The following is a 27,297-nucleotide window of genomic DNA, read 5'->3' on the forward strand; positions in this document are numbered from 1 at the left end:
GAGTGTCTTGGAATCAACAGCTTGACCTGCTGTAATTTCTAAATCAGGGTTCTTCAACAGGGGGTCCAGGACCCCTAGGGGGTCCTCAGAGTTACTACAGCGGGGCCGTCAAATCTTTGTGTGATAGAATCATGTTTTTCTTTTTACATTAACCGTGATAACAGTGCTGTCAAACAAGTCTAAGCTGTCTAAGAAATCTATGAACATTTTTAATCTGCAACACAATTTTATACAATATGTAGAGGAGGGGGTCCCTGCTTCATCTCTCTCTCAGCTAAAGGATCCTTGGCCTGAAAACATTGAAGACCCCTGTTTCTAAATCAAAAGCTGATGCCACTTTGCTACTGGCTGGCGGATTGACTGCATCATCAGGCTCCAGTGCTGGTCCTCAGAACTCTTCCCTTTCCTTATGTTCAGTCGGCCGATCAGATGTTTGGGTGACTTCCTGGCTGCGTGCGACTGATACACAGAGACCAAGATGTCGCATTCTTGAAGAGGAAGCTCCGGCAGGGAGAACATGACGACCTGATTGAAGACGGTCACTTGTCGCCGGGGAAAGGCCGAGGTTTTCTGGTGCCGTCGCTTGCACTGGTTGCACTGAATGCTGATCCTGGCGTTCAGGGCTGTACAGTGCATCAAGCAAGGGTTAATCAGTGGTGCGAAGTAACTAAGTACATTTTTTAGTTATTTGTAGTTTATTTGAGTATGGTATTTCCACTTTCCAATACTTTTACTTCTGCCCCACTACATCTCGGATCCAAATATTGTACTTTTACTCCACTACGTTTATTTGAAAACATTACTTGTTACTAGTTAATTTGCAGATATAAATTACAATATTATAAAACATACATAAACCACTTTAGTCCTATTTTATACCTAGCCTATTTGAAAATAGCCGATCTACAAGCTGTTGTGAGCTTGTAGGTCGGCTATTTTCAAACATTTTGTACTTTTAGTACATTTTGATACGAATACTTCCAGACTTACTTGTAATGGAGTATAGCTACATTGCAGAATTGATACTTTTACTTAAGTACAACATTGGAGTCCTTTTTCCAACACTGGGGTTAAGTGGGGTTAAGCGATTAAAATGTTGAGTTCTCATGCCTTGCATGGATGTGATATGACAAGACAAGACAACTGACAACTGTGTGTGCATGACACAGTGTGGGTGTGTGATATTTACCCATATCTGTTTGTGTGTCAATGGGTGGAGTTCTGATCTTTAGAAATCCAACCTCCAGCCTCTGAGAAGTGGGAAGAAACTTAAGGGAGAGAAGAACATCCCCTACAGGATCCTAGAGAGCAAGGAAAGGGTGGCGTCACAGTATGTACAACATCTTGGTGTGCTGCTAAAGATAGCAAAGTATAAAAGACACAACCTGTACTTGTTTGTGCATTTATGCAAACACAATTGCATGCATGTTTGCATATTTGTGTCTGCAGTTAATATGAACACAAAACTGTGCATACATGTATGTAGGCCTACTGTATGTTGGCATGTCTCAGTGTCTTACTTTTTGAGGTGTCTGGAGGTCTTCTTGGAGTTCCTGAGGATAGGAACTACGCTTGAACTGCCCCAGAGGAACCCGAACTTCTCCCAGGATGACATGCCGGGAGAACTTATCAAAGTCCCAGACCTGAAACACACACACACACACACACAGATACACACAGATTGTTAGTAGTAATGTAAATCACCTGGGTATCAGACAAAAGACTGATATTGTTAGTTTTGACTCATGCATTCCAGCCATGATGCTGTTCAGTATAACACAAGTGTGTAGGACTGCAACTATCCATTATTCAAATAATCGAGAAGTGCATTTCTTTTTAATACATATCTTTATTGAAATATAATATTGTTGGTTTGAATTCAGAGTACCTCCATCCTGAGGGTGACATGATGCAGCTCCTGCAGCTGTTGCAGGCTGCAGCTGAACTGTTCTCCAAACAAAGGGTTAGAGCTGTTCTTCACAGTGCGTGTCTGCCACTCCTGCACCACTGTCCACAAAGCATCTTGGGTTATGCCTTCACCCTAGGAGAATGAGTAAGCTTTCATTTATGCACGCCTTTAGCAGAGAGCCGTGGTTTAAATGAGAAATGCTAACAATTTTAGGGAAACTATGGAATAGGAATATTTTTACACAGTTAAAACAATGGTGGCACTGGTAAACTCAAAATATCCCACCACAAATTAAAAGTCAAGGCATTCTTTTAGAAATCACTAGCATTCCAGCTCATTTACACAAAATTAAAAGGACATAACCATATGTCAGCTGAATGAACTGAACCTTTTTCAGTTGATACCTGATGCCCAATGAACCCTTTCGTTTTAACAGACACTTCATAGCATAGTTTCGGGTATGTCATAGAGCAAGCCCTGGCGCCTGACAATAGTCAGTCAATAGTTGTGTCAATACTTGCTAACTGGTGTGCCTATATCAAACATGCACTATTAATTGTATTAACTGCAACTGTATGTTTATACCCCTTTAAGCCAGATCTATGAAAAGGGTCCATTACCTCCTCATCCTCAAGACCCTCCATTTCCTCTTCCTCAGATCCCACCCGTATCAGTCGTAGCTTGACAAAGGGATGGAGACTACGGGTCTTGTTCCTTCCATGCAGCCCCTCTGCCTGAAGTACAGTGACCACTAGACGAGACTGCAGCTGGTCATAGTAGACGGAGAATCGCAGAGATCCATGGATCTCCTGCTGGAGGTGAGAATAGAGTGTCTAGAGGTTCAACTTGAAGTTTCCTTAGAAAAGGAACAATACTGAGATGAAAAATGATTTGCAGATGTGTTCTTGTAGATCTTACAAAACGAGTGTGAAACCATGCACATTCAAAGGATAAATACTAGAACTGGACAAAGCCCACTTGCACTCCTGGAGCAATTTGTTAGCACAAACTGGGGCAGAGCTGATGGTCTCTAAACTTTAGACCATCATATTCTTGATGTACTGTATATAACCCCCAAATTATTTTGGGGGGTCCCCAGATGATTAACTTAATGTGCAACATTGTTTTCTCTCTCAACTGTAAACCAGGGTAGCCAGGTAAAATATTTGATTATTTTGGGGGTCGCGGCCTGAAAAGGTTGAGAACCACTGTTCTAAAGAATATACAGTATGTTTGGTATTTGCATTTTGTCGTGGTCTGCAACTTCCTTCAAGTTATCTGAATTTCAGAAGGGCCACGTAAGCTTTCAGCTTTCAGGAATGTTGTCATGTTCAGTATTACCGTCTCTTGGTTGGCCTGATCGTCCAGTGACCCGTCTGACAGGATGCTCTCTGAGGAGGGAAATGACCCCAGAGATAGATACCGACTCAGCCTGTGAGACTCTACACATACGTCCTCCACCTGGGGGAGCCACGCACACGCACACACACACACACACACACACACACACACACACACACACACACACACACACACACACACACACACACACACACACACTAATATTTAGACATACGTCATCTTAACCCACTCAGGCCTAGAATTATTGAATGCTTTAACCAGTGAAAAATAGCAGATATACAAGCTCACAGCGCGGCACCGAGTGTAAATCTGCTATTTTTGAAAAAGTCGTGAAAATGTGTGCAGATCTTTGAATATTATGTATTTTCAAAGCGAACGCTTGTAACTCAAATTTTGCTTCTGGGTGGTCCCTGGAACTAAATATTTTGAGATGAGGGTCCGTGGCCAAATAAATATAATTTTGGGGGTCCTTCACATGAAAAGGTTTGAGAACCACTGACATAGTAGTCTCTCAAGAACAGACCAACTGAGCTCCAGTTGAGTGAAAAGGACCTTTTCTTTGACGACGGCTGGCCAGATTGCTGACATAGAAACATGGGTTTTTCAAAAAATCTTATAAGGATTCAAAAGACGCTTATAGAATCGTGTAAAAATTCTAATTTTCACGATTTTTCAAAAATAGCAGATCGGTGCCGCGCTGTGAGCTTGTATATCTGCTATTTTTCAATAGTTAAAGCATAAAATAATGATACACAATAATGTGTACCCGTTCTGATGAGGCAGCTATTTTCCATTATTACCATGTAATGAACATGACAGCAGTCAAGGTCTGTTTTATTAGACTCAGACTCATGACTGGTGTCATCTATCTTCTGTTTGATCACACCATTCGACAGCAGCAGAGTAGAACTCACACACGCACCTTACTCAGTGTTTGGTTTACTCAGTGTACAAGACTAACACACCTCCTGAGGTACACACAGATACTGTAGATAACCATGTAGAGTTACGCTGTGGCTTACACCGTGACTCACTGTGAGTGTAGATCGGTGGAGATGTGTTGTAGAGGGAAAAAAGTACAGAGCTGACCCCAATCAAGTATTAGTATAGAGGGTTAAGGGTTTAAAGGGCAAGTTCACCCCTGGGACAACCAGATCTGATTTTATTGTTGTTTGGGACAAGATCAACACGATCCTGAGTTGTTTTTTTTTGTTCAATCTGTGTTTTGAGATATTTTAGTATTTCAGCATGAATGATGATGCATTTGCATCATATGAGTCATCATGCTGCATCATATGATGCAAAATGCATCATCATTCATGCTGAAATACTAAAATATCTCATAACACAGATTGAACACAAAAAATAACTCAAACAACCCAAACAACAATAAAATAAGATCTGGTTGTCCCAGAGGTGAACTTGCCCTTTAAGTGGTTAATGGTAAAAGTGAACAATAATAACTAGAAAGATGTGCTCAGTAAAGTGCAAATCTCCACCAGGAGGCATGTCGCGTTCCTATAACATAATAATAATAATCATCTTTCTTCGTACAGTCAAAGTACTGTAGCATTCTGTTAGATGATAATCTCCACTGTTATCTACCTTCCTCCATCTTTCTCTCAGATATCGGTCATTTAAATGTATTGTAATCGGCAAAGCCTGATTGTTCTTTTATTTCTGTCAATTATGTTTGTATTGTACTATAGGTGGCAATTTGAAATGTGCCATGTTTGCGCTGCCCCACTGCAGGCAACAACAGTTTACAGCAGTATTAACAGCCCAGCTGTAAACACATTATATTTATCTTTACCAATAACAAGAAAAATGTCGGTATGACTAAGGGATTTGCTAAAACAAGTGAGGTCTGTAACTCTGGGAGTGTACAAATGGTAAGTTGATAAGTGAAATTCATATGGGGAGTGTCCATTTGTACACTCTCAGAGTTGTGTGTGTGTGTGTGTGTGTGTGTGTGTGTGTGTGTGTGTGTGTGTGTGTGTGTGTGTGTGTGTGTGTGTGTGTGTGTGTGTGTGTGTGTGTGTGTGTGTGTGTGTGTGTGTGTGTGTGTGTGGGGGGGGGGGGGGGTCCTTGAAATGTAAAAGTTTTAGAAACCAATAGCCTACAATAGATTATCAACTAAAATGTAAATTGTCATTTCAGACTCAGTTCAGCTTGTGAAAATGTAATGCACGATTGTGTTAGCGTAAGCCCCATAAACCAGATAAATGCTGATTGGCTAGTTCCGGTGCATAGCCTTACGGCATACAGTATGTATTCCATAGCCAGGAGGGATAATTGCTCTGCAACTCTTAATCCAGAAAAAAAGGTTGTCATTGATTTGAAAAATATTAACAAATTGAGATGCACAAGAAATACAGGACTGATCAGTCCAGTAGTACTGTATGTGGAATTAGCTGCAGTCGCACATACAGACACTCGCACACAGATATGGTCTAATCTCTAATGTATAACTGGTCTAGATGAAAAACTGCTCAGCAAAGCTTTGAATTCTGCCCCTCTTAACAAAATGTGATGCTGGCCATGTAAGACTGAAGTTCAAAAGAAATTCACTCCAACTTTGTATCTACATCACCACCATGCAGCTTCTTCCATCAAATGTTCATCTTCATTTTTCTTGTCAGGTCTCACCTTAGTGTTTGGCATTCCTGGGCAATTTCCAGGTGTAGAGGACATGTCATCAGGGTCGGGAAGGCTGCTTACTGTTACAACAGATGTCAGGGGAACATTATTACTCTACTATAATTACTATGTCATTATTAATTATTAATGATTACTTGTCACTTTTATGAGCACATCCTCTACTGCATACATGGGCAACTGGCGGCCCCGGGGGCCACATGCAGATGATGCGGCCCCCACCTTCGCTAAATGCGGCCCGCAGGTTAATATAATACAGATATATTATTGATTTCAGCTGTTACAATTCCAAACATGACCTGCTTTAATTCCGTCAGTCTATATTAGTAGCTTAATGACTAGTATAGTAGTATTAAAATGTATTTTTTTATGTCCAATATATTCGTGTTTAAGTTCATAAATTTAATATGAGTATATAACTAAATGCGTTTGAAATTAAATCAAAATGTTACATTTCAGGATTCCAATGAAAAAATAACAAAAGATAATTCAGGATTCCTCTCTGAGCTTGTAGATCTGCTAATGACTTCTTTTGTATGAGATACTAGAATGTCAATGTAGGATGTAGCAATATGCAATGTGGCCCTCTGTCTGGAGTGAAGGTGGAAATATAGTGGCCCTCACCATCAACAAAGTTGCCCACCCCTGCTCTACTGTGTTATGTTGTATTCCAGGGCTCCCCAATAGGCGGCCCACGGGCCATTTGCGGCCCGCGGGGGGCTACTGTCTGGCCCACACCAACCCCAGTAATAATGGTGGTATAAGAGCAGCAACAACACTGGTATATCGTCGTTGTCGGGTGGAAATCTGGTATCTTCAAATTTGTACGTTCTTTCGCAAATTATACAAGGCCGTCGCACAAAAGTTGTGAAAACAGCAGATCTACAAGCACACAATGCCTCGCGGTGCGAGGCGTTGTGTGCTTGTAGATCGGCTGTTTTCACTAGTTTAAATCATTTTTAAAATGATAAATGCAAAACGAATGGTTTTGGACATACAAGATTTTCACCCGACAACGACGATATCTGAACTGTCGCAGTCGCTGGAGTAGCGGGAACGCCGCCGTCGCCCCCTGCAATGTTGTGGCCCTCGGCTTGGTACCCTAGACATAATTCGGCCCTTGGGGAAAACTAATTGGGGAACCCTGTTGTATTCTATTCCCCAGAACTCACCAGCATCCTGTTTAGCACGTGTTGTGCAGCATCTGAAGACCTGCCACAGCAGGATACCCAGAGCCACCAGCAGCAGAAGCAGAGAGATGGCCAGGATGCTGTACTTGACTGGGTCTGTGAAGGGCATCTTCAGCTCCCCAGCAGCCAGCAAGGTTACAGGGAAGTCCATCAATGCTGCCATGACTATCTACCTCCATGAGATCTACCTCTTCAACACAGGTACAAAGACAGCATACGTTATAGCAGTGGTTCTCAACCTTTTCAGACCGCGACCCTCAAAATAATCTAATTTTAACTGGGACCCCCCCCCCCCCACCCTGACAAGAACTAAGAGTTGAGGCATTACATTTAGTAGAACATGGTTCTATTGTGAAAATAGCAGATCTACATGCTCACAACGCCTCATTGCGAGGCGTTGTGAACATGTAGATCGACTATTTTCACAATTTCTGCCTCTAATATTTGACAATTTGGCCAATGTTTAGTTTGTCATTTTAGAGGTATTAAAACGTCCTTAAATTGTCACTTTAGAAATGTCCAGATACCCTCTTTATACTTAAACGTTGTTGGTTTGTTTACTGTTGAGAGAGAAAACAATGTTGCACATTATGGCTACTCATCTTGGGACCCCCCAAAATACCCTGGGGGTCCTGACCCACAGGTTGAGAACCACTGCGTTATAGGTGACTGTTCACCGCAGTAATGTCTCACAGTAAGTAAGAAAGACCCACACATTAACTACCAAACCAAATGTGGAGTGGTGTGTAATCTCTGGACTGGGGAATAATTACAGTACAGGTATATGACCTTAGGAGCTCAACAGTAACAGGTGGAGATTACTATGGCACTGCCACGAGGACATACTCACGACCTATTGGGAACTGTCTAGTCAAATAGAAATTATCCTGTTGCCATGTTATGCAAAGTTTACTCTACACACTTCACACAGGCCACAACTACTGTATGTCTTTGTTTTAAACTCATTGAGTGGGGCAGCTAAATTCAGTCATTAATTTGGTGTGGGTTTAATTAATTAATTGTAGTTAAGCGCTGTTAGTAATGATTAAGATAAGCATGCGTTTGGTGTGGTTTAAGCTTAGGGGATCGGGGCACCTGAAGGATTACCAGTGCCATCCAACAACATACTGTAGTATCCACTGCCTACTAATAATGTTTATGGAATACAGTTATACAGGGCAGCTTCACAAAAGAACATGTTGATTATGGAATTAAAATTCTAATGATGTAATTTAAATATAGCATAGCATCACAGTCACTGTTTATGATAGACTGTCTGGACCCTTTTAGAACCAGTTCACTGTACACATTATTTTGTATAGTATTCTGAATATCATTCAAGTTATACATGAATAGTTTACCTCCAGTAAGTGAAGAAAATTCCACTCTTATGATTGAATACCGACATCCAACTGTACAGTGCTATAAATCCATGTTGCTCAGCTGGTAAAATTCCAAAATGAACGAATGAATTCTTCCAGAAGTTCAGAACTTGTCTCCCATTCCTCTCATCAGTGTTTTATCCTGTTGTACTCTCTACCACTCTGTCTTCTAGGCGCTCTGTGTGTATACTCCACATTCATACCTGCCCACACAAATGGCTACACACACACACACACGCACACACGCACACACACACACACACACACACACACACACACACACACACACACACACACACACACACACACAAGCGTGTGTGCACACACAGGCGCGTGCAGCACCTGACTGCCCCCACGCCTTTCTGGGCAAACTGGTCTGATGAGATTTAAGTAATACTTCAGGAAGCAACTACCTATTTATACTTTTATACGTTGTTAATGCAACAAATTGTGAGCTTGTAGATCAGCTATTTTCGGCGTGCTTTGTCGTCGCACCACTGTTGTACCCAGCCTTATGAACCATAGCTTAGAATAGCCTTAGCATACTTACCTCAAGACAGGTAATAACAACATTGGTAATGAATAAGATGGACAATGCATTGTGGTTCTCTGTCAGCCAGTTACATTTGAAATGACCGTTCCAGGTCTGCGACGTGTTATCATTGAACAGTACCCAAATCAGCTTCATGTACCCAAATCAGCTGCTTGTATGTTGACGATAAGGCCTGTTAGACTCTTACATAAGAAGTCCAACAGAATGATATAACATAAATGTTGAATAACAAACCAAACAACGTACATTATTCCGAGAATGAGGAAGAAAAAATATTTAGACCAAGCTTCCTGGTTCTTTGTCTCAAAGTTAAGTAACAGCTCTGCCTCAACACAAGGGTACATGCACACACGTCACGTCACATCATGCATGCATGCATGCATGCACGCACCCACGCACGCACGCACACAGTTTTATGAAATAATACTTAAAATAATCCAAGATTCCAAGACTTTTAATCAAGTTTCAATAAATAAATAATATTATTCTGGTAAAGCAATGATGTCAGTGTGAAAGATTAAACACAAATTCATAGCAGCAACGTTTAAAGTTTAGTGGCAAAAAACTACTTTCTGGTCATGACAGCCCATACATCCAAACATAAAAGTCCTATCTGATTGCATTAACCCATTCAGAACGGGTACACATTTTGTGTATCATTATTTTATGCTTTAACTATTGAAAAATAGCAGATATACAAGCTCACAGCGCGGCACAGAGTTTGTAGATCTGCTATTTTTGAAAGATCGTGAAAATTAGAATTTGTCTTGAATCCTTCTAAGGTTTTTTGAAAAACCTGTGTTTCTATGTCAGCAATCTGGCCAGCCATCGTCAAAGAAAAGGTCCTTTTCACTGGGGCTCAGTTAGTCTGTTCTTACTATGTCAGTGGTTCTCAAGCGTTTTTATGTGAAGGACCCCCAAACTGATATGTATTTGGCCATGGACCCCCATCTCAAAATATTTAGTTCCAGGGACCCCCCCCCCCCCCCCCCAGAAGCAAAATTTGAGTTACAAACGTTCGCTTTGGAAATACATATATTCAAAGATTTGCACACATTTTCACGACTTTAAAAAATAAATAGCAGATCTACAAGCTCACAGCACGGCACTCGGTGCCGCGCTGTGAGCTTGTATATTTTCAATAGTTAAAGCATTCAATAATTCTAGGCCTAAAATTAAACAATGTTAAAGGACATTAAACTCACTTTGCCACTCGATACCCTCTATACTGTAGAAGAGTATAGGATTATTTTTTACATCCGTACCAAGCAGATATTGTAATTGAAGATATCTGTCTGTTTGTCACAGCAACAATAAAGGGACAGTTTTAATTAGAACTGGATCAAACAGCAGATGAGTTGGGGGTCGGCCAAGACCTGTGCTATTGATTTAATTCTGCTTTATTTTTTCCCCGAATCGTTCAAAGGTCAAGGTCATGTTTAGCCCTATGCAAAGCATCTCTCTGAGTGCATTTCTAAGTATTGATTTCTGTCCTTCAGGAATGCATATTACTGTATGTACAGTAGCTAGACTCTCTATTTTAACACATCATACTCTAAGCCAGTGGTTCTCAACCTTTTCAGGCCGTGACCCCCAAAATAATCACATTTTAACTGGGGGACTCTCCCCCCCCCCCCCCCCCCACCCTGACGAGCGCTTAGAGTTGAGGCATTACATTTTACATCACGGTTCTATTGTGAAAATAGCAGATCTACATGCTCACACGTTGCGAGGCGTTGTGAGCATGTAGATCGGCTATTTACACAATTTCTGCCTCTAATATTTGACAATTTGGCCAATGTTTTAATTTGTCATTTTAGAGGTATTAAAAAGTCCTTATATTGTCACTTTGGAAATGTGCAGATACCCTCTATACACTTAAACTTTATGTTGGTTTGTTTACTGTTGAGTGAGAAAACAACATCGCACTATAAGTTCATCATCTGGGGACCCTTCAAAATAATTTGGGGTCCCGACCCACAGGTTGAGAACCACTGCTCTAAGCCTTCAATACATTCATGTTTTAATAGCTTAAGATTACTGTAACAGAAGCAAAACACTGGTGTAGTTCATTTAGTGGTGTGGATACACTCCTCATCTCCAAACTGGCCAGGGTCACCAAGGCAATGGTTCTCCTGTGTAGTGTAGAAACGACCCGTGGTCCTTTTCAGTCAGCTCACCAATCACAGACAAGATGGAGTCCACACTCTCCTCTGGACTCAGAGGAGCCTGGAAACAGAAACATCTGGAATAAAAACACTGTTTACACGCATATACATGCATTTAAATATTCTAATCATTGAACTATATTGGGTCATGTATGGTTGCATAAAGCACATCATTTGGCCAAATGTGACTGATGACAGCTTAGTCTAAAAATGTAAATTGTTCTGTCTAAAGCTCTATTCAAACCTGAAGCTATTTGGTTCGCACCAAGCCCGTTTGCGCTGTGCTCAGTCGCACGTCGTCTCGTCTTTGCATTCACTTTGTTTGTAATTGCGCAGCTTGAACTATCCAGGTTTGAACACAGTATAAGCCTTAGACGGAACAACTTTATTTTCTTATAACTCAGCACAACAAGAAAGGAAACTTGAATTCGGTCCATTATATCTCACCTTTAATTATGCCAAATGGTATTGTGTTTGATATCATTGTTGATTTGTCACCTTTATAACAAGGTACAGCTTGTAAGGATCTGGCATTCGTGGAATGAGCATAACAGCCAAACGTGTGGGTAGCGCCCCTCCAAAAATAGTCAAAATGGCCTGGCAGGCCTGCAATACTGTTCTTTTGGTGTTCACCTTTGTTGCTTGGTGCATTGAATGATTGCACTCTCCCACAGTAATAAGGACAAGAAAAAACATTTTGTAATTTTAAGCTCAATGTCAGGGAAGCCCAAAACGAGAGTAAATGCCAGCAGAACAGTATTGCAAGCCATTTTGGCAACATTTTGGTATTATTAAAGGGGAGATATAATGGACCGTCCTTTCTTTTTGTGCTGAGTTTATATTATTCCTTTAATCTATCCTGAGCTGACACTGCTTGGCTGCTTTATGCCAAAGTAGCCTCAATCTTAATTAAATCTCATGCTCAAGCTCATATCTAGCTCAATTCTTAAAACAACCATCCTACATCACTATAGTCAGGGCTCAGGTGTTAACCACAGTTGCATCTGATTAAATCTTCATTCAGACCCTCAGCCTTGGATCAAATGAACGCAAAAGATGTTTTAGCCTTTGTCATTATGAAGGTTACTTTGTGTGAGGGAGTAAATACCCAGGGGGCAAACCAGCCTTTTTTTAGGAAACCTGCATTTGCCCCGACATACAAAGTTGTCCACCAGAAATATTATCTATGACCCAGTAGGATCACAACCTATATGGACAACCCGGTCAATTTGTACAACAAAGTCCAATATGGCCACCTTTAGTTTTAATGGGGGCGTAAATAGGGCAAAAATTTAAACTGAGGGATATTTCCACGAAACTTCACAGGTTGATCAATGGTATACATATGAACATTTTTTGTATTGCAAGTTTCCATGAAATCCAATATGGCCGCCACAATATGGCCGCCATAATGTAAGGACCCAGAAAATAGGTTTTGCCTCTAACTTCTGAACCAAGTAGGTCGGGAGTGGCTTATTGTCGGTATCAGCCGGTAACACGCGGGAGTCTGTCCCCGTTACAATGCGCTAGACCCCTGGGAGATGGACTGCTGAGGTGGAGCGCCACACCTACCATCAGCTCCCAGTACTTGCCGCACGACTTGCCAAGCCATGCTACTCATACGCTGAGTTGGCGGTGCCCGGAATCGAACCCATGACCTTGCAGTACAAAGGCGAGAGCTCTACCGAAACGCAAACTTGGTGTCTATTTCATGGTGTCTGACCATGGGAGACTCAATGGAATAGCTAATTTTATTATTGGGTGTGTCTGGACCTTTATTGTGCATATTTGCAAGATGGTGGACTCCCAAAATAGAGCTATAACATAATTTCTACCATGATTGTTGACTGCTTTTGCAAATACAAGCAATATGAATCCATTTGCTAAGATTTATGGCACAGAAGGGACTTATACCTGTATTATTCTTGAGTTTGCATGTTGTCAAAATGGCTGTAAACGAGATATTATATTTCCTGTCCGATTCTACTGTATGTAGTTGTAGCAATGACTTCAGATAAAATCAGAGACCAAAACAATGTATCTTAGAAATTATTTTTACAGGCTGTGAATAAAGGGCAGGGCACGACACTGTGCGAGTCCAAGGGCTGAGATGGATAGGAAGATATGCATCCTGCTCTGTTCTCACCCACAGCTCTGGAAGGCCTAGGAGGTGGGTGGCAGCATGATATAGGCACATGATGATGATGTCTGTGTCATTAGCATGGATGACAACTCTGTCAACTTTGTGAGCCTGGACACTGTAGATGGTGTGTAGAATTACCCTTGTGTCGGCCTCCTGTTGTGTTGACTCTAGTGCAGGGACATCAACAACACACCCCTCCTTGATCACCACACTCCTTGTCTCTTCTTTAAATCCTCCACTCAGGTAAAGATGGGTTGTACCAAGAGCAGACTTAAGTGTCTCATTTTGACACCATTCTTCACAGAGGAATCTTAGAAGGTTTGCTTTGTTTTCAGAGACAGCAAAAAAACTCTTGAGGATCAGGAGCTGTATATTGTGCAGAGACTTCATTTCTTTTGCAGGTTTTGAATGGACATACCTGTGTTCCTGCTCAGCTGTTTTAAGACTGGGTCCACTGCCCTGACCTTTATTCACAGCCTGAGTGGCAGAGATACCACCAGCTATCCCTTTTTCACTGGAAAGAAGGCATGGTTCAAGACCAGCATGGGTCTAGATCTCCCTGCACTTCAGGAGTTTGGTGAAAATTCCTCTTATTCCCTCTCAGAGGATGTCAAGAATCAGGCTAGAGAACTCACAATAGCTGTATATGCATCAAAAGCTGACCATTCGGAGGACTTTGACCTGGCAAAGCTGAGAGTGTACAAGTTCCTAAATAACCGATCAACCCTGTTGAAGCTGCTGCCACCTACAGAAAATGCCTTTGGCCTGCACCTGAAAAGAGCTGCTCTAGCAGCCATAATACATAAAACTGCACACATCGCGAAGCCAGACATCCCTTGCTTCACTGAATATGGATGGTCTCTCAGTGATGGGAAGGCAGTCCCCTGTCCATCTACAGAGCCAGCCAGGCCTATATCAATGGACAAGGCAGTATCATGTAGCTGTATCAAAGGCTGCCAGAAAAACTGTTCACGTGCGAAGAAGGGAATTGCATGCTACTTGGGGTGTCGTTGCCAAGGACTGGAGACAAGATGCAGCAGGATAGGTACACATGACAGTGATAGTGACTAGCAATTATTTGCATTATAATGCAGCCTGTTTTAATCATGTGTTCATTATAATTTCCCTGAAGCTGAAGTTGTTGGAAAGCATGTGCATGTCTATGTGTGAAAGACCCAAAAAGGCAGTTGCATTCATTTCATTGAGATAATCTCTCTCTTTTTTTCTTTTTTTCTTTTTTGATTAAAAAGAAAATTCTAAGATACATTGTTTTGGTCTCTGATTTTATCTGAAGTCATTGCTACAACTACATACAGTAGAATCGGACAGCCAGGAAATATAATATCTCGTTTACAGCCATTTTGACAACATGCAAACTCAAGAATAATACAGGTATAAGTCCCTTCTGTGCCATAGATCTTAGCAAATGGATTCATATTGCTTGTATTTGCAAAAGCAGTCAACAATCATGGTAGAAATTATGTTAAAGCTCTATTTTGGGAGTCCACCATCTTGCAAATATGCACAATAAAGGTCCAGACACACCCAATAATAAAATTAGCTATTCCATTGAGTCTCCCATGGTCAGACACCATGAAATAGACACCAAGTTTGCGTTTCTAGCTCATCTGGTTCAGAAGTTAGAGGCAAAACCTATTTTCTGGGTCCTTACATTATGGCGGCCATATTGTGGCGGCCATATTGGATTTCATGGACACTTGCAATACAAAAAAATTTCATATGTATACCATTGATCAACCTGTGAAGTTTCGTGGAAATATCCCTCAGTTTAACATTTTTTCCTATTCACCCCCCCATTAAAACTAAAGGCGGCCATATTGGACTTTGTTGTACAAATTGACCGGGTTGTCCATATAGGTTGTGATCCTACTGGGTCATAGATAATATTTCTGGTGGACAACTTTGTATGTCGGGGCAAATGCAGCACACCTTCCTTTGCCCCCTGGGTAAAAGGGTGCTGCAAAAAAACTGAATGGAGACAGACAATTACCAGGCAGGAAGTGTTTACATTGCATTGAATTATGGGTGATATAAGTTAACAGATTTGATCTCCCACTCCGAGGGTGTACTGTAGTGAACTTAAAGGTAACTGCATGACTTGTGCACTGGACCCAAAAACAACATTGAGTTTTGAAGTGGGAGGCCGAAAAGCTATAGGGTGATGAGCTGAGGGGACTAGCAGCCCAAATACAGCCTAAATCTAAATCAATCCAGATTGGAATTGGATTGGTTTTATGCAGTCTGAACAAGGCAAAGGGAACTGGTTCAGATTTGTTTAGCAAAAATGTGTTTCCATGTGTGTTTAATTCTTTCTTCTTCTTCTTGTTATCTTTGCTGTGCAGATCAATCTGGATAGGCCACAAATCAGATTTGGGCTGGATTTGGGCTGCTAGTCTGAACAGGCTAAACGGTATCCAACCTCTATCGTATGAATACTCACAGGAGTGTAGTGTTCTCTTACCTCTGGCCCCCCCATGTCAGTGCGGACCCAGCCTGGGTGCAACGCCATGCAGAGAATCCTGTCTGGCTCCAGGTCCACTGCCATGCAGCGACTTACCATGTTCAGAGCACTCTGTGGCAACATATCCCAAACAAATGACAGTGCACAATTAAAAACACAAATGATTACAATACATAAAACCCAACCAATGTCTTTGCAATCTTTGCAATGAAATGTGTTAGAGCCGGGGTCTTCAACAGGAGGTCCGGGAACTCTAGGGGGTCCTCAGAGTTACTACAGGGGGTCCTCCAAATCTTTGTGTGATAAAAAAACTTTTTGGAAAAGGTTGTGGGGGTCCCTGCTTCATCTCTCTCTCAACTAAGGGGTCCTCCTTGGCCTGAAAACGTTGACGACCCCTGTGTTAGAGATTTAACAAAGGTTGTGCACAGCAAGTTTCTTTTACATATTTGTATTGGAACCTTGCAATACATTGCGCTAGTATGGATAATCTTTAGCACCATCAAATAACAAAGGCAATACTTTGTAACAATTTACAGTGTTGCATAACACAACAAATACATAAGGAAACTGCTCTTTATCCAACACAGCATCCAGTCTGGGCAGTCTGGTGAGCCTCTGCAGCCATATATTAGCATAGCATTAACTAAAACTAAATGAGGTGTGGAGGAATGCATGACCGAGTAACACCAGGGAGGTAAATTCAATTTAGCCTTTGTCATTACCATTGGCTGACTCTGCATTTAATCCTAATCATTAACTTCTTGTTACCCATCATGAAGACAAAAGATCTTTTCAATATTAGTATTATGTCATTGTGGCATCGCTGGCATGGTCTAGGAGGCACTGTCTGCCAGCGGGGAGGCAGAGGTGACTCCGTGCCAGCTCACAGCCACACATGCAGCTGATCAGGTAATTAGGTCACACATGCAGGTTATGTAACTCTTTTGTAGCTTGGTCTTGACACAGGTCTGTCTGTTCTGTGTGCATAGAAAGATATAATAACGGTGTTATTGTCACTCTGTGACCGTGACCAATTCATCATTTTATTATTTGCTAGTTTACGTGCGGCTGTGGGCCAGGAGAGGCTCCGTTCATCCCCGTAGGCAGGGGCGTCACAAGGGGGGGGGGGGGGGGGGGGGAGTGGGACTGAGTTACTAGGGCCCAAGGTGGAGGGGCCTTTAGCTATTGAAAAATAGCAGATATACAAACTAACAGTGCGGCACTGAGTGCCGCGCTGCGAGCTTGTAGATCTGCTATTTTTGAAAAGTCGTGAAAATGTGTGCAAATCCTTATTTTTTAAACTCAAATTTTGCTTCTGGGGGGTCCCTGGAACTAAATATTTTGAGATGGGGGTCTGTGGCCAAATATATATAATTTTGGGGGTCCTTCACATGAAAAGGTTTGAGCACCATCGACCCAAAGAAATCTAGATTTTTAAAAAATAGCAGATCGGTTTGAGCACCATCGACCCAAAAAAATCAAGATTTTTCAAAAATAGCAGATCTAGAAGCTTGCAGCGCGCTGTGAGCTTGTAGATCTGCTATTTTTCAATAGTTAAAGCACAAAATAATGCGTAATAATGCGTTCCCGGTCTAAATGGGTTAAACCCCCTATGAAGAACATTCATGGGGGGCCCGTAGGCAATCAAGCTACAGTTCTCATTTTGCCCGGGGCTTTGTGTAAAAAAAATACATGTTTGAATAATACCTTGGATGTCCGGTAAGGGTACCATTTGAAGTTGTTGGCCCTTTCCGCCCAGTTCAGCTCAACGGAGCCCAACAGAGAGGTCATGTTGATGACTGCTGCCCGGTGGATGCCCATGCTACCACCTGTTCCTCCTCTGGAGGCCGCTCGCTTCAGCAGCGGCAGGAAAGCCTGGCAGGGACAGAAAGACCTTCGGATTAAGACCGGAAGCTAGCTTTGGGATCCGGTTTCCAGATCCAACATTGAGGAACCGAAACCATTTCCAGAACTGGTTCGATCACACTGTCAGACCTGGTATGTGAACTTAACGTCTGCTATACGATTACAATAATAATGGATCTCAAACTATAACATATAAGGACCACCATAACTCTGAGAAGATATAAATGGTGGTTTAATTTGTACACTCTTAGCCTTAGGGCCGATGGATACTCCACTCTTAGAGCAGAGTTTAATTCGGTTCGGATCTGTCCAGACTACAATATGACGTCATTCAGAGGTTCAGGCACCGTCATAAAGTTGGCTGTTCGGTGCTGCCCGGATGTTGTGCCTCCCCGAACCGAACCGATGCATCGGTCCTTAGAGTTACAGAGAATACAGACTTCTAAGGGTCCATCTGGAACTCCCTATGCCTTTAGGAATCGTTAAAGAACCATAATCGTTAAAATCCTAAAGGATCTCAACCCTACTGGAAACACACTACAGGATGTTCATAAGATTTACACCCAACACCTGTGTTTTACATACAGTAAGTAACGAATTATGGAATATTATGAGTAGCGTAACAGTACTTTTACAAATTGTGCGATATGACAGCTGCTATGTCAAGCAGTGCATCACTTTCAGAAATTGTATTTATAGTTTTTAATGCTTGTAACAAATTAATGCACCCAATATCTATCAATCAATATTTTATAGATTTTATTTTATTGTATGACCTTTTCCAAATTGTATATTCTAGTCTACACCAATAGAGGGTGCTACAGCTTCTGAGTTGTTTGTGTTTCATCATGACAATGAAATAATTATAGTCTAAAAAAAAAAAAAAAAAAAAAAAAAAAAAATAGCATGTTAGTACCGATATATGTAATAATAATTCACATTATTATTACATTTTGAAACTATCCTCCCCAACAATGTTCAAGGTCAGGTACTACATTTTAGGTGGCTGCTTTGTTTAAGATTTGTTTTTAAAATAAAAATCCTCTCTCTCACACTTCTGCCAGTGTGCCGGTGATCACCCTCCCCTGTGCCAACGTTGGCACCCGTGCCTAAGGTTGCTTGCCCCTGCTCTAGAGTTACTGACAAAGACTTTATGATTTATTCTTCATGTTCCTTTCTATCAAGCACAGTGGCTCTTGCTGTTGGTGGTGAGTGGTGACCATAGGACACTGATGTGTTTCATGGGGAAGTGTGAGTGTCTATAATATAGAGAAGACAATCCAACATCAACGAAAACTAGAATTTCACAAACGTAACACTTGTCAGGTTTCTAAAACATTGGATACCTTGGTTATCATGAGAGGAGCCACAGAGTTAGTGTGGAAGTTCTCTATCATCATCTCTGCTGTAACTGTCTGGAAGTTGGCCACCACATTGATTCCTGCGTTGTTAATCAAGCAGTTCAAACCCTCTTCCTGTACGAGCTGTCCCACTTCCTCCGCTGCCTTCTCTATGCTCTCTTGGCTCACCACATCTGATGGAGAGAGACACAAGCAAATTAAACAGGGCCATGCGGACAGGGCTGTCGCACCAAATTCTGGGCCCTGGGTACTTTAACTATTGAGAATTAGCAGATATACAAGCTTACAGTGTGGCAAGCTTGTAGATCTGCTATAAGCCTTTGAATATTTCAAATCCTTCTAAGGTTTTTTGAAAAACCTGTTTCTATGTCAGTGGTGCTCAAACTTTTTCATGTCAAGGGCCCCCAAAAGGATATTTGGCCACATACCCCCATCTCAAAATATTCAGTTCCAGGGACCCCCCCCCCCCCCCCCCCAGAAGCAACATTTGAGTTACAAATGTTGCTTAAAATAATACATTAAAAGATTTGCACACATTTAAAAAAAAAAAAATAGAAGATCTACAAGCTTGTATATCTGCTATTTTTCAATAGCTAAAGTATAAAATAATTAAGGCCCCTCCACCTTGGGCCCTAGTAACTCAGTCCCACTTTCCCCTGCCTTGTGACGCCCCTGCATGCAGAGACAGGAGGGAAGTTGTTCAACTCTACACACAGTCAAATCCTAGGCTTCATTTGTACAAATAGATAAATGAACACTGAGGATTTCACTTAATCCCCCTCCCCCCTTTTTGGGAGAAGACTGGGCACTATTTGGGTTTGAGTTAAATTCCTCAATTGCACCCAGACTTCCCCAGTGCCCATTCTACCTTGGTGTCCAGTATGCAGTAGGTAGGCTATCCCCTTGGTGGTCCCACACTACTTTGGTGCCCACTTTTCATGTATGTAGCCATTCATTCAAACACTACAACTCATCACACTGTCACACATGAATTATCATTCTTTTCAGTGTTCTTACCCAGGGGTATTATATGGATGTTGGGATGCTTCTCTGCCAGTTTCTGGAGCTCCTGTACAGTACAGCACACGCAACAGAACATTATAGGCCAGGGGTCTTCATCAGGGGTAAAATGTACTTGACCCTAAATTTACCCCCATTGACCCAAATGCATTTGGGTCCCCAATCCCCATCCAGGGCCTTGTATTTGGGTCCCCATCCAGAATCATTGGGGGTAAATGTACTATAATATATATTTTTTTGTCTTAGGAATGTGACGAATACAAAAAATATTATTGAACTTGAAATTATGGGCACTGTTGCAGCTGTATTATGATTGATTGGCAGTCAGTAATAATAATAAATGTCTTGCGCACATGATTGACTGTATTCAGGCTGTAGGCTACAGCTACAATATACAGCGACATTATTATACTAGGCTATGTTGTTGATAGGTTTCTAATAATAGGCCTACAGGGTGACTGACAACTACCTGAGCACCACTCGGGTTCCGTGCCGTGGCTATGATCTTGCCCGGTGAAAACTCTCCCGTCGCAAGGCTGTTTACTATCTGCAGACCGAGTCCCCGAGTGGCTCCCGTTACCATTACAGAACGGCAGTTTTTGAAATTCGTTGCACCACTCATTGTCAGTGCGCAGTCTGCGCACTGTCTGTAGCCTATAGGTGATTACGATCTTTATTTGTTTTAGAGCTTGGCTAAGCCAGGAGCTTTTCTGTTCAGATTGTCACGTGACGACGTGTCTGTGACTCTGTGCCACTACAGAAAATGTTTTATGCATAATCCTCCTGAAATGTAACATACTAACCAGTAGGTGGCAGGATTTCAACACTTCTGTAGCATCTATGTATACTAGTTCAATCAAGCCCTAAACGCACACGCGCGCGCACACACACACACACACACACACACACACACACACACACACACACACACACACACACAATGCTGGTGACATTTAAGTTAAAAGTGACATGTCAGTACAGTACCTGTACTTCAATGTACAGTAAATTGACATTTGACTGGATGTCGTGGCCTATATCTTATCTTCATGTCTGTACCTTTCAGTATTCAAGTATGAGACTGTATAGTGTTGTGGAACTGAAGGCAAGTATGAAAGTTTATAGACTTGTGTAATTTAATTGAACAGCATATGGCTATGTATCCTTCAAACAAAACAAGATAGAGTCCAAGCCTTTCCAAGAGTTTTGACTGCAGTGTAAAATGGTACAGATATCGATCACCTTGTAGTTATTTCTTCCTCTCCCTGAATCCCTCAAGGATCCTCTTTCATATGATCTTCCTGGCCAATTTCAGGCTTCCCTGGCTTTCAGAGAGGCAGAACACAAGGCCATTAAAACTGTCTCAGGAGCCCTATGCAAGAAGGCGAAAAGAAATGACAGAAATCACTCACAGGCTTTATGTAGGGAAAATACTGTTTCAGTGTTTTGGATTTCCACTTAGATGGATAGAGAAATATGCTTTTGTGGAGTTTACAATGTCAGGTGAGCCCCAGCAATACTCAAGCTAAACTTTTAAAATGTCCACTTTTTGCCCTCAGAGAGTACAAGAGTTCATTCTTATTTGATCAATGAACTGGAATGATTCTGCTATATTTAGCTTCAGTTGGTCTTCATGAAGTATGGTTGAATTATGTCTCATGTAAGCCTAAGAGGTTGCTGACTGTGCATGCATGCGTGTATTTTTGCATTTGAGCACTGCACTCGATCGTGTTCGATATTGTGTGAGGTGTATCAGAATTTACGTTGGAGAATCCATTTTCAATCACTTATTTAATTCGCACGAGTTATATTTAAAGAGAGGACATAAATAAAACACCAGATTTCCCTTCATCAATGAATAAGTCATGGTTGTTACCTTTTTATACTGCCTGTGGTCTTCATCATGTCAGCTTTTACAGATGTAGCTTACTCCGTCAGTGAATGTTAACATACACGCCATCATTCATTCACTCTACTCAAGCAGGCATGCTGTCTTTCAGTTGGCTGCAAGTGGTTTTCACAATTATGTCAAAGCTGAATAAAATAGAAGATACAAATGCACTGCCTCATGGGAAATGTGGTTTGCTGAACACCAGTACAGAACATAGTATGACCTACATCTCGCAGTGGTGTGACTGTGGACTGCATAGGCCTATATAGCACATTCCCTAACTAACAGACGACACATAGCAATTTAGTTAAACGGCCAATACATTGAATAACATCAACATGGAATATAAATTCACTGCCAGCACACTCAACAGTGACAATACTAGAACATGTGTTCTGCAACATCCTCTGTGATGCTGTCAGTCTGGTAATGCTTAATTTATACTATCCCATCACACACCAGTGTCACTGAAAATACACTGTTAGCTGCCTTGAAGATCTATTGATAATGACAGTGGCAGCATAGTAGCCTATACAGTACTCACACACATGGTTTATGTAATACATTGCTAAAAAATGGAAACAATAGCCTATTTTATTCTTGCATATCATTGCTGGCAGGCACCTTGCATGTCAATTTACTTTTCAGGAAATGGAAATAAATAACCAGTGTTCCAATAACCTCATGTCACCTCACGTTTTCGTTACAAGCTGACTAGTGTGATCCCATCTAGCTCTCATCGACTTCAATGCATTCCATTGAACTTTCCGGCTCCAGTTAGCTGAGCTCCCGTTGCAAAAATTCTGCCATCTGAACTTGCTTGACAGAGAAATTGACATAGACAAGATAACAAGTTGGTCCCTGGTATCCCCTGCCAGTGGATCCAATGTTGTTATATTATTTAATCACAAGCTCTTAAAATTGACACAATCCCAGACAGACTGAACCCCTTTCACTTTCAAAATGTTTCAAAAATATAAAAAATAGTAGATCGACAAGCATTGCATTTGCGTTGCAACGTGTTGTGAGCTTGTAGTTTGGCTGACACCGTTGTTTGACAAAGCAGGAGTTGAAATATGGAGATACAAGGTTTCTGCTCGACAGCGATGATATTTTAAAATAAATCTACACCATCTGCTTAAGTTAAAACACAGTATTAACCAGTAAGACTCCCTAATCGGGAGATAAGCGACCGTAGGTCACTTATCTCCACAAATAGAGCAAAAATGTGTTTTTCCAAAATCTTCCTGATCCATGTTGATGACATGAGTGTAGACATACTGTGTAGTGATTTTCGTGATTTCAGGGCAAAATCTGAATCGGCCTCATGGTGGCGCTAGAGGGCCATGTGAGAAATGAGGGGTGGGGTGTCCGCGCCGCCAAGGCGGACGAATAGGTACCGGCCCCGGCTCTCCCGGTCGCTCCTAGCCCGAGTTACGGCATTTTATGTGAGCTGCAGTGGCAGGGGGTCCTCCACTGGGGGCGCCACCACTTTTGCATCCGTTCTGGAGCACCAGGAGTGGGTGGTCCCCGGGAATGCCCCGTGAGCAGCCCCGTTGGGGTGGTCATTTGGTAATTTTTGCACATGTGCTCATTTTTTACACTTGGGGGTCCCCGAGGGAGCTGGGGGTCCCTGGAGCTCCGGGGGTCCTTGGAGGTTGTAGTTTGGCAGGTAAGGAGTGTGTGTGCAAAATCTGGCATGGATGGGGGCAACGGTTGCGGAGATATGAGCAGGGCAAAAGTGTGACGTGTGACGTGTGTGACGGACGGACGGACGGACGGACGGACGGACGGACACCTCGAGCAGCTTTCTGTAGTAAGTGCGACCTACGGTCACAATAATAAGTAATTCTAGCTACAATAGTATATGTATTTCATCCACAGTTATTTTCTGAATCTGAATGTAAGTGTATCTCCAGTCTCCTGTTACTCAAACTCCTTGAAGTCCTTGGCAAGATTGGGGTATTTTAGACCTTTTGAGGTTTTATTATTGTCCTATTTGTGGATAAAATCCTCAATATCCCCTGCAGGGGTCCCTGCAGTGTTCAGAGCTGTGGCTGATGATTTAAAGATTTAAATGCTTCTGATTAATTGATGCAGATTTGTGCATGCACTGCACAGTGAGCTGGGAGTTGGTGGTGCACTCGCTGTATTATTCAGGTGGCTTTAAAAGCATGTCAGATCAATTGAAGGGATTTTACTAGAAATATCATGTCCTGCCTCGCTTACTCAGAAGTAACAATCCCAGTCAGAGAAACCTACCACCACCAAAACAAGACCAGCTGAAAACCCATGTGGTATAATATGGTCAGAGGACCACAATGGAAATGCTTTTTATTTTATTGTAATTCTTTGTTGTGTTATCCCCCATTCTCTAACAACTTCAATGTCCTTGTCGCAGTGTTATATAAGCTTTTGTTATGTCAAATCAAAATCAGAAGGCCATATATGAAATGCTGGAGAACTTTTACGGTTACGAACAGTTACGGGAAGTGATGACACACACACACACACACACACACGCACACACACACACACACACACACACACACACACACACACACACACACACACACACACACACACACACACACACACACACACACACCTAGTCCTAGAGTCCAGCCAAGAAGAATACTTCCTTTATAGTCTGTTTTTTTAATGACCTAAATAAATACAATAAAATTATAAAAAAAATTAAAAAAAAAAATTAACTTTGTTTGCCATTTTTAGTGCCTCTGCATGATATTGAGCCCCATAATAATTAGGCTGTCTGTCTGTCTGTCTGCCCATCTGTTCACTTCACTCTTCATTTTATTAATATTATTGCCCTGCCTGCAGCAATGTGTGGCAGGGAAGTGGAATCGCACTGTGAGTCTGTCTGTGAACAAAAGAACCCTAGAAACAGATGCATGGATTTTCATGAACAACCACTAAGCTGCCCCAAAGAGATTATTATTAGCTTTTGGGTCTCAAAGGTGAAGGTCACAATCCAAGTCAAGGACATAATTGGTCATAGCTCTGGAATGACAATACATAAACCAAGAATGTTTGTTGCAGGTACTACTCTTAGTGTTGTGTCGGGTCAAAATTCTAATTTTCACGATTTTTCAAAAATAGCAGATCTACAAGCTCGCAGTGCGGCACTCGGTGCCGCGCTGTGAGCTTGTATATCTGCTATTTTTCACTGGTTAAAGCATTCAATAATTCTAGGTCTAAATGGGTTAAGATACAATTCCTTCTAATTTACTTTGATATCTTGTAGGGTACAACAATTCTGTCCTCCAATTGTCTAAATAGGCATGACATTTTCTTTTGTTAAATAAAAGATTATACAATACAGACTTGTGTACCAGGAGGTTGATGTCAACCTCCTGTCGGTTTTGTTTTCATTTTCGGACGTCCTCATTTGTAAGGGAAAACACTCGTTTACATGTAGGCTGTACGTACGTGTCACCCTCAGTTTTGCCTGTCTTTTCTGGCCCTTTACGTCAGAGCAGAAGAGCACTTTGTGCATCTATCTATATATTTGAAACAAGCATATGGGAGTGAGATGCATGGATTACATTTCGCAAAGGTTATTATAGTAATATAGTTATTATATCTGTCCAAGTATATAAATGCAAGTTAGACAGTGTGCAGCAGGGCAAGAATTTCATGGGGGCCATGGGGGAAAAAAACACAATCTTTTCCACATGATTTACATGTAGGGCTGAGAAATATTTGCCCACTTGGATCTTGAATTGCATTCAACCTGGTCTACTCTGGCCCTGGGAATGGAGATCCACAGTGCAAATGAACCTGTCAGAGTGAAAACAAAGTACACCATGGTCTGTTTGACTTAAAAGCACATTTTAGTGATAAGCACAATAAATTGCATCACCTTAATCTTAAGATATGTTTTATTAATGTTTCCAATTGACAGTATCAGCCAAAAACCAACATTGAAAATGAAAATCTGAGCATGATAATAGTACATAAGGGACAACAAGATGACTTCAGGAAAAGAAAAAGGTGGAGATTTCATTCCAGATCCATCACAGGTTAATAAATAACAAAAGTTAAATCCATCACAGTTTGTTTGCAGTCATGTTTTACTATATTTATATTGTATTTAATGCAAAGAGCGAGCGGGAATAAGGTTAAGGGTCACTCAGTCTACTGTTTTGGAAGGCAGAATCAAACTTCAGGGAATATCACCAGGGTGTCATTTTCTTAAAAAGGTGTCTGGGTCGAGGGCTAGAATAAGTCACAGTTTGAAAGGAGTCAGGCTGAGTATGGAAAGCTAGGGATTCCGGTAGGATCATGGGATGTGAAGAGGCAGGTTTGGAGTTAAGGTTTGGATAAAATGGTCTAGGCCAGTGTGGTTCCCAAACCTTTCAGCTCGAGACCCAAAAGAGAAGTTTGCCCGGGACCCAAACTAGTGAAAACAATACTTATTAAACGTTTGTTTTCTAATTTAGGGAATTTCTTCTAAATCTTCTTTCATTTATTAATGAAATTACTTAGAAAATTATTGCAATTTTCTTTTGTTTTAATTCATGAAAATCTTAGGCTTTTTGGGGAATGTTTTCTGTTTTTAGTTTTTTTTTATATATATATTTTGAAATAATAATAATTAAAATCAAAATGCAGGAAACAAAAACATTTTTAAGGACCCACAAAAATGTGCCCACAAGACCCACAAATGGGTCCCGGCCAGCATGTACGAGCAAGAGCCACTCCACCTTCACCGAGCTGAAAGCACATGAAGGAAGCGCTGTTTGGGAAACAGTGGTCTAGGCCAGGTTGATAAGGGGTCTGGTCATGACTGAGCTTTACAGTGACTGATGGTTTGGGTGTATGCTCATGGAGTACAGGGGTGTTTTGGGTGTATGGTCATGGAGTGCAGAGGTGTGCCTGAACTGCTTTCATCATGAAGGTGAGAAGCTAGAGATTTTCAACAGGGCCAGGGCTACGCTTATAAATACGGTCAGGTTGCAGGGATTTAAGAGCTCTTTTGTGCTGTTAGTGCTCTTTATCATTAATTCTGAGCTCATACCATGAAGGGGCGTGTCCGGCACATGCACCTGGTAACTGTTGCCAGGCAGCTGGAAGTGGGCGTGAACTCAGGTGGGGGGGGGGGGGGCGGGGGGACAGGCAGAGAGAATGATGGCTGGCATTAAGAAAGGGGGGACAGGTCACATGTCCCTGCAGAGGACGATCTCCAGTTCGCTGCGGTACAGCTTCCCTCCGTCAGACAGGGCCATTATGCTCTGCCTGTAGCCGGTCAGATTCTTCACGTCCACGTCCTGACCGAGAGAAATGACGTTAGA

General features: G+C 41.8%; 3 protein-coding genes across 3 annotated transcripts in view; all 3 read right to left on the reverse strand.

Moving 5' to 3' along the window:
• Nucleotides 1-315: 315 nt before the first annotated feature.
• Nucleotides 316-7,228, reverse strand: syt19 (synaptotagmin XIX; the record flags this gene model as incomplete). Its single annotated transcript, XM_080737226.1, has 7 exons — nucleotides 316-623; nucleotides 1,190-1,301; nucleotides 1,521-1,643; nucleotides 1,889-2,041; nucleotides 2,530-2,721; nucleotides 3,251-3,300; nucleotides 7,102-7,228. 7 exons carry the CDS (start codon nucleotides 7,226-7,228, stop codon nucleotides 316-318), a joined length of 1,065 nt encoding a protein of 354 aa, XP_080593352.1.
• Nucleotides 7,229-11,169: 3,941 nt separating this feature from the next.
• On the reverse strand, nucleotides 11,170-20,716 carry LOC308293838 (C-signal; the record flags this gene model as incomplete). The annotated part of the gene is made up of 6 exons (XM_080736476.1): nucleotides 11,170-11,283; nucleotides 15,848-15,958; nucleotides 17,555-17,722; nucleotides 19,060-19,247; nucleotides 20,092-20,143; nucleotides 20,564-20,716. The coding sequence occupies 6 exons, from the start codon at nucleotides 20,714-20,716 to the stop codon at nucleotides 11,170-11,172; spliced, it is 786 nt and encodes a 261-aa protein (XP_080592602.1).
• A 6,446-nt stretch (nucleotides 20,717-27,162) lies between these two features.
• Nucleotides 27,163-27,297, reverse strand: part of calb2a (calbindin 2a) — a gene marked incomplete at both ends in the record, with an annotated part of 31,190 nt that continues 31,055 nt past the window's right edge. The window contains one exon of the mRNA XM_080737227.1: nucleotides 27,163-27,273. Within this exon, the coding sequence (XP_080593353.1) occupies nucleotides 27,163-27,273 (111 nt within the window). The remainder of the gene's footprint in view (nucleotides 27,274-27,297) is intronic.

The sequence above is a fragment of the Nannobrachium achirus genome, assembly GCF_963921795.1.
Source record: "Nannobrachium achirus genome assembly, chromosome: 11".
NCBI classification, from domain to species: domain Eukaryota; kingdom Metazoa; phylum Chordata; class Actinopteri; order Myctophiformes; family Myctophidae; genus Nannobrachium; species Nannobrachium achirus.